The sequence below is a fragment of the Otolemur garnettii genome, unplaced genomic scaffold (assembly GCF_000181295.1).
Source record: "Otolemur garnettii isolate 467f Iridium unplaced genomic scaffold, OtoGar3 scaffold00011, whole genome shotgun sequence".
NCBI lineage: Eukaryota > Metazoa > Chordata > Mammalia > Primates > Galagidae > Otolemur > Otolemur garnettii.
The window spans coordinates 11,154,831-11,162,850 of NW_003852406.1; the positions used below are offsets into that span (position 1 = coordinate 11,154,831).

General features: G+C 43.3%; 1 protein-coding gene across 1 annotated transcript in view; it reads left to right on the plus strand.

The window, feature by feature from the left end:
* Positions 1-317: 317 nt before the first annotated feature.
* Positions 318-8,020, plus strand: part of MINDY2 (MINDY lysine 48 deubiquitinase 2) — a gene marked incomplete at its 3' end in the record, with an annotated part of 87,713 nt that continues 80,010 nt past the window's right edge. The window contains exon 1 of the mRNA XM_003784637.2: positions 318-1,348. Coding sequence (XP_003784685.1) covers positions 509-1,348 — 840 coding nt within the window. The remainder of the gene's footprint in view (positions 1,349-8,020) is intronic.

Sequence of the window (8,020 nt, forward strand, 5' to 3'; positions counted from 1 at the left end):
CCTCCATACCCGAGCCTAAGGCTGGGCCACCCACTATCCAGCTAAAGGGTCACAGCAAAGCAGTTGGCTGCCAGCCTTGCCTTTAAAGAAGCCGCGTTCGGCCGGGTTGCCCGTGAGTTCAACTTCCGGCCACATAGTGAGAGGATGTTTTCCTACTGGAACCCAGCCGCGGGGGCGCGCCCTGGCCACGCCCTCCTGACCACGCCCGCCACGCCCGGCCGTCAGAGCGCGAGCGCCGGCGAGAGCGCGGGAGGGGCGGGGCCCGTGGGTGGCTGCTGCCTGGTTCGCCTTCGCCTGGAGGAGCCGCGCGCAGTCACGCGGAGGCACGCCCCTAGCGGGAGGGAGCGCGGCGGCGCGCGCGCGCGCGCTCACAGCCCTCCCCGGTGACGTGCCTGGCCGAGGCCGCGCTAGGGCGCTGTAGCTGCCAGTGCCGCTGTCATGGCGTCGGAGGCGCTGGCTGAGGAGCACCGGCCGCGGTCTCTATAGAGCGAGGGGCGGGAGGCCCGGCATGGAGAGCGGCCCCGAAAGTCTGCAGCCGCTAGAAGACAGGGTGGCGGCCGGGCCAGCGCCAGGGACAGGTTCTCTGCAGGAAGGGCAACCGGAGACAAGGCTCGCAGCTGGGGATGGTCCTGGGGTATGGGCGGCGGAGAGCGGCGGCGGGAATGGGCAGGGGGCGGCGGCTGCCGAGCGGAGCCTCCCGGACTCGGCTTCTCCCGCCGGCTCTCTTCAGGTTCCCGGACCCTGCAGCTTCTTCGCGGACTTGGGCGTGCAGGAAAGCGCTTTGGAGAGTCTTGCTGCCGCCAGGCCACCTCTGAGAGGGCAGCACAAGGTGACCGCCTCCCCGGAGACAGCCGAGGCCGGAGTCGGTCATGGGTTGGGTCCGGCTGGAGACGCGGGAGCCCGCCCGGATCCTGCCGGCACCTGCCGGACAGAGCTGGCGACCTCTGGCTCCGAAGATCCCAGCAGCGCGGGCGGCCTCAGCAGCAGTTGCAGCGACCCAAGCCCTCCTGGGGAATCGCCGAGCCTGGACTCCCTGGAGTCGTTTTCTAACCTGCATTCTTTCCCCAGTAGCTCTGAGTTCAATAGTGAGGAGGGAGCGGAGAACAGGGTCCCAGAGGAGGAGGAGTGCGCGGCGGCGGCGGTGCCTGGGGCTGTCCCTCTCTGCCAGGAGGAGGAGGCGGAGACCGCTCAGGTGCTGGCGGCCTCCAAGGAACGCTTCCCAGGACAATCTGTGTATCACATCAAGTGGATCCAGTGGAAGGAAGAGAACACACCCATCATCACCCAGAATGAAAATGGACCCTGCCCTTTGCTGGCCATCCTCAATGTTTTGCTCCTGGCCTGGAAGGTACATTCTGCAGCTTTTTACTTCCTACAGCTTTTGGGGAGGGAGAAAACGGAGTGAGGGAGCTGCTGCATGTCAGGTGATGACTTCATCCTTTTCTTTTCTCATTCATCAGTCACCTTCCTGAATGAAATTCATTCCAGAACTTCCATGGTGAAATAATACTGTTTGTCTGTCTATTTGTCTGTCTATCTATCTTTCTTTCTCAGAAAGAATTGCTCCAACCTCAAGTCTCCTTGTAGTATTTAAGAGTTCAACATTAAGTCGTGGTTGATTTAAACAAGAAGGACTTAGAGCATCTTAAACGTTACGATTATTTTAAACTTTATTTCCTGACGTTATTCCTTATTACTAACTTTCACCACATATACAAAAGAGTGAAGAATTGGAGAAAGTGATGTTCAGAAGTTACCATCAGTCCCTTAATCCACCTTAATCATGGATTAAGTTGTGATGGTTACGTTTACTCTATTTTCCAACTGATGCTTGCCCCATTTGGGCGAAGATACTTCAGGAATGGTGATAGGGAAGATGTGGCTCTTTAGACAAATTCCATTTAAGGAAAAGCATTGGTCTGAGACCCAGTTACCATAACTTCTTGGTTTTCAAAGACTGTTTTCATTTTATGCATGATTTGTACTTGCCTCATTAATTTGGCTCTACTTGAATGGTTTGGCATTATTACCAGTATCCATGCATCAGAATGTGGTAAGGGAGCTAAAACTGCAACAACTGAAATAAGAAAAGATATATCTAAGGTGAAGGAGAAAAAAAGCTCTCAACAGTATGTATATTGAGGACTCGAGAGTGTAAATAAAGTGTCTTATTTAAGCTCACAGTTTTAGGGTGCTGAGAATGTGTATCTCATAACACATATTTTATTTTCAAATTGTTAATTATATCTGTAGATAAAATGTTCCCTAAAAAAAATCCTGTATTATTCTAACCAGTTAGGAAGAAAATCAGTAATAGGAATAGTATTTATTTCATGCCCTCATCTTCCTGTTAACTAGCAAGGGCTGACACAAAAGAAACAAGATTAGAAATCTTGCCATTATCTGGTGCATAATGACACTCAGATGTTTTCAGAGAAGATAGTGCCTGCTCTGGAAGGGCTGTCAAGCTCTCTGGGGTTGTAACATTGACTGACTTGAAACTGTTAAAGAACAATAAATACTAGGTTATAGGAAACAAATGGAAACCCGTCAGATATCCAAAAAGGGAAATTTTCCTTTGGTCTGGCATAGAGAATTTGTGGGTCTTGAACCAAACTTTTAAGGAAGAGAATTTAGAACAAGGAAATGGAATTCCTGGGGGAAAGAAGAGTATAAACAAAAGGAATTGAAAATAGAATGGATAGTGTGTGCATATGTTTTTATTAAATGATGAGAGTGGTGAGTTTATGTTGGACAATAATAAAAAATAAGATTGAAAAGGTGAAGAGCTACTGTATGGATGCCCTTGATTAGGGAGTTAGACTTGGTCCTACGGGGCAGTCTTTTTTGTAGAAAGGAATAACTATTAGTTTCCTTTAGTATTTTTTTATTTTCTTAGTTCCTATATAGTACTGCAAACCTTCAGAGGAAGGAGCAAGTATTGTGATATGGACTTTGTGGATAGAAGAACATTGAGCTGAGTCATTCAAGATTAAGTTCAGTTCAAGTTCAGACATTCAAGAGAATGATCAAATGTTTGAGTTCCCACTATGTGTGAGGTACTACAAAATGCAAAGATATATGTATGTAAGTCTGCTCTTGTTTAGCTACTATCTAGTAGTGTGGCAGATGTACAAACAATCATTAACAGTGCAACATGAGAAACTCTCATGTGTTATGGTACTACAGCAAAAAGGGTAATTGGGGATGGGACAACTTCATAGAAGAGATAGCCTGTGAACTGGGTCTGAAAGATGAATGAGGGAAGGCCTTTATATTTAGTATATTCAAAGGTACTGAAGCAGAAAAGGGTTTGTTCTATTTGTGACCACCAAACTTGGTTGAAATGCAGTGTAGGAAGAAAAGGAAATGGTAATAGCAGTAAATAAAACCTACAGGTTGGGTCAGACTGAAGGAGCAGGCATGCAGTTAAATTTGGAGATTATTTTATAAATCTGTGGTTCTCGGCCTTTTTTCTGCCTCTAGCCTATTGATGCACACAAATATTAGTTGTAAGTAATATTAACAATTGTTATGGAGATGGATAAGAGAAGCAAAATAGAGCAGTATTGGCAAAGTGAGCTAGGGGTTTCAGAGGTCAAAAGTATTTTCATAATAATGCTAAGATGTTTGCCTTTTTCCTTTTTTTTTTTTTAGTTTTTGGCCAGGCCTGGGTTTGAACCCACCACCTCTGGCATATGGGACCAGGGCCCTACCCTTTTGGGCCACAGGCACCGCCCTGTTTGCCTTTTTCATTCTCATTCTCTCTCAAGTGTCAGGTTGCATGATGTGAGATGGCATTGCTGAAGGTAGACTGTATGCCTATGTATTCTTGTGTTTTAAATTTTTCTTAATTTTGATTTCCAATATGGTAAATCTTGATAAATACAGCTCACATTGACAAAAGCTCTTTGGGGTCTTTCATACTTTTTAAGACTGTAAGGGTCTCTAAGAACAAAAAGTTTGAGAAATGCTGTAGTAGATAAAAATAGTAAATGTGACGGTAGTTGTCAGATTTCAGACAGCCAGTGGTAAAGGTGTTTAGACTTTATATATAGCTGATAATAGAGCTGTTAAAAATTGCTGGATAAAGGAATGACATGAAGAGAGCAATTCTTTAATTTGAGATTAGGCTAGAGATCAGATTGTAGTGAGAAAATATCAGGGAGAATTGATGAGGATAGCTCTTTTAGATAGGATGTCCATTTATGCTTCTAGAAGCCTGGACTGGGTCTCAGAAGGAGGCCAAAATTAAAGAGAAAAATTGAATTGGGGAATTATTGTATATATGTACATATAGTAGTTATGTTGCCACTCAGCCAGCTTTATCTCCCCACTGCCCAAACAAAGCCAGTATCCTAAGACAGCAGAGTTCACAGCAGAGAAAGGATTTGTTCCTCATGGTGCTAAATGGGTTGATGGGAGAATTCTCCCAAATCCACTTCCCTGAGAATTGGGGAGACAGGGTTTCTAAAGACAGTTTTGTGGGCAGAAGATTAGGCAGTCAGGGTCTGCTAATTGATTGTTTTCAGGTTGAAATCATCAGTTCTTTGGTTGGTATGGGCTGCTGCCTGGGTGGGTCAGCCAGTCCACTGGAATGTGGTTCCTTGAGTTGGGGTTCAAGACCAGTTGAGTCAGTTTCTTGGTGTGGGTGGGTCAGTCAAACCACTGGAATGCGGGACCTAGAAATCGCAAAAACTACCTTTGAACTGGTAATGTTATTTATGGAGAAAAGTTAAATATCTTTACAGCCAACACCTGTGCCCTCTAGCATAACAATTATAGAGAGGCAAACATGAGGACAATGACTATTACCAAGCAAACGAGGGGAGAGTGACTGATTATTATCATTATTTTAGCTAGGCCTGTTCCTTCACAGAGTTTTGGTACCCTTACTCTAGCTCTTGCCTTACACCCCTTTATCACTTTGTGAGAACGGTTTCAGTTATGGGAAGAAACAAGTTCTTAATAGATAGTAGAAAATAATAGTCTCAACGTTATCTCTATATATGTGAAAAGTGACAAATTGCCGGCAGAAATATTCTCCCTATCTTGCCTCCATTTCTCCACTCTCTCTCTTCCCCTGCCCCATTCTCCAGTAGACAGAAAAAAAGAGGTAGAAAGATTAGAGTAGGGGAGAGTGTTGAGGGTAAGAGAATGAAAAACCAGCTTAAGCACAATTTGGGGTGTGGAATGAGAACTGGAATTAGGAAAATATCATGATAGCAGTCAGTGAAAGAGAATGTAATAAAAATGTGGTTCATTACTCTTGTCAAATCCAATAGCATCAAGGAGCTGATGGAGTAGATTTTGCCAAAAGGACAGAAGCAGGGACAAAGTCACTGAAAAGTCAGAATAATAGGGAATCCTCAGAGTAGGTGGTAAACTCATTTTCAGAGGAAAAGAACAACAATCTCATTTTCTGATGTAATGGGGCAAGGAAAATAACAGTCATATTAAGATAGAGAGGTAGATGGAAATTTAGGCTTCATATTTTCTAATTTGGCAGAATAATTGTTGAACTCATCAGTAATAACTATTGAACTTTAAGGTTGTAAAGCATTGAAGGGGTGGATTTTGTGAGAAAAGTATATTGAATTTTAAAGTAGTTCTAATCTTAGTGGAGATTATGCTTAGGAATTTGAGGCAAACAGAAAGACTGCCAGTTAGTAGCAATGGGGAAATTGAGGCATTTAAAAACTGTTGGTATGTCAGTTTTATCAATTTTGCTTTGTTTTTTGTCATTCCCCAGTAGTTCTCTTAATCCTGGAAATAGATGTAGGAAGAATGGCAAGAATTTTCAAGGGTTGACTCATGGAGGGTTAATGGAATTAGAGAGTTCAAAGTGAAACATTAGGGCTGGGAGTAGCGGCTCACGCCTGTAATCCCAGCCCTTAGAAGGCCAATGAGGATGGATTGCCTGAGCTCACAGGTTCGAGACCAGCCTGAGCCAAAGCCAGACCCTGTCTCTTAAAAAATAGCTGGGTGTTGGGGTGGGTGCCTATAGTCCCAGCTACTTGGGAGGCCAAGGCAAGAGAATCGCAGAAGCCCAGGAGTTTGAGTGCTGTGAGCTATAACGCCTCGCCACTCTACCAAAGGGTGACAAAGTGAGACTCTGTCTCAAGAAAAAAAAGTGAAACAATGGATTATCTCTTTTGCGGAGGGAATGAAAACATGAGAAAATCAGTAGACTCAACAAATTGGGAGGATTTGAGCAATTTGAAGGAAGTGAGTGCTCTGGTTCTGGGTAAGAGGTGACAGTTAAAATTATCAAATGGGTAAAGTACTTAGTTAAATTATCAAATGGAGTAAATACTTAGTTTAGGGGAGATAGAGAGTAGATGATCATTCATAATCTATTAAGTAATTAAACTGTAATAATCCAACAAATAAGATTTGTAATAATCCAACAAATCTATTCATTAAGTCATGTTCAAATTTATAATTCTGTTTAACTGACACCAAGTAAATCTACCCAAATTTATGTCATATAGAATACATTTTCATTTTGCTTTTTTATTTTAGACTGTATTTGTTTTTTTGAGACAGAGCCTCAAGCTGTCGCCCTGGGTAGAGTGCCGAGGCATCACTGCTTACAATAACCTCCAACTCCTGGGCTCAAGCGATTCTCTTGACTCTGCCTCCCAAGTAGCTGGGACTACAGGTGCCCACTACAACGCCCGGCAATTTTGGGGGGGCGGGGGGGTTGTAGCCATCATTGTTGTTTGGTGGGCCCAGGCTGGATTCGAACCTGCCAGCTCAGGTGTATGTGGCTGGCACCTTAGCCGCTTGAGCCACAGGTGCTGAGCCCTATATTTGATTTTTAATGGTTTTTTAAAATCTTATTTTAGCTGTAAAAAATATTATTATGGGTATATTTGAGGGTATGATCCCTTTAATTAGATCTGTTTATAAAAATCAAATCAGAAGATATATAAAATACTAATTTTCTGGCTGGGCACAGTGGCTCATGCCTCTAATCCTAGTACTCTGGGAAGCCGAGGCGGGATTGCTTATACTCATGAGTTCTAGACCAGTCTGAACAAAAGCAAGACTCCATCTCTATTAAAAATAGAAAAACCAGCTGATTTTCAGCTGAGCCTGTAGTCTCAGCTACTTGGGAGGCTGAGGCAAGAGGATCACTTGAACCCTAGAGTTTGAGGTTGCTGTGAGCTATGATACCACAGCTCTCTACCTGAGCAACAAAGTGAGTCTCTGTCTAAAAAAAAAAAAAAAATTTTAAGTTTAATTTCTGATGATACTGGTCTTGCAAATGTTGAAATGGATACTTGGCAGTTACTTTTCTACTTTATGTATGATTTAAATTTTGCATAAAAAACTTTTTTTTTTAAGAGACAGGACCTTGTTGCTTAGCCCAGCCTGGAGTGCAGTAGCCCAATCATAGCTCAGAGTAACTTTGAATTCCTGTTTCAGCCTCCTGAGTAGCTGAAACTAACATGTGAGCACATGCCACCACATCCAGCTTAAGACATTTTTAAAAAAAAAATTTACCTTAATTTTTTTTCTCCCCACACAGAAAGGCTGGAGTGCAGTGGCAACATCATTTTTATAATTCACTGTAACCTCAAATTTTTGGCTTTAGTGATCTTTCTCCCTCAGCCTCCCAAGTAGCTGGGGCTATAGCTACATGACACTAATGCCAGGCTAATTTTTCCAACTTTTTTTTTTTAGAGAGACAGGGTCTTGCTCTTGGTTAGGCTGGTTCAAACTCTTGGCCTCAAGTGATCTTTCTGCCTCAGCCTCCCAAAGTGCTAGGATTATAGGCATGAGCCAACATGCCTGTCCTTGCCTTAATATTTTTATATTTATAAAGATATTACTTCAATAATAGAGGGAATTCCTACTTTGTCATACTTCTGGAAAAAATTTTGTAGGTCCTGAGGCCAACACACATGAAAAAAATTGCAGTTAACTTATACATTGTGATAGAGTATGTATAGTGTTGTAATAGCTAAGCATTGTGTAGGTATTAGCATTTTATTTGAAGAGTGAATGCACT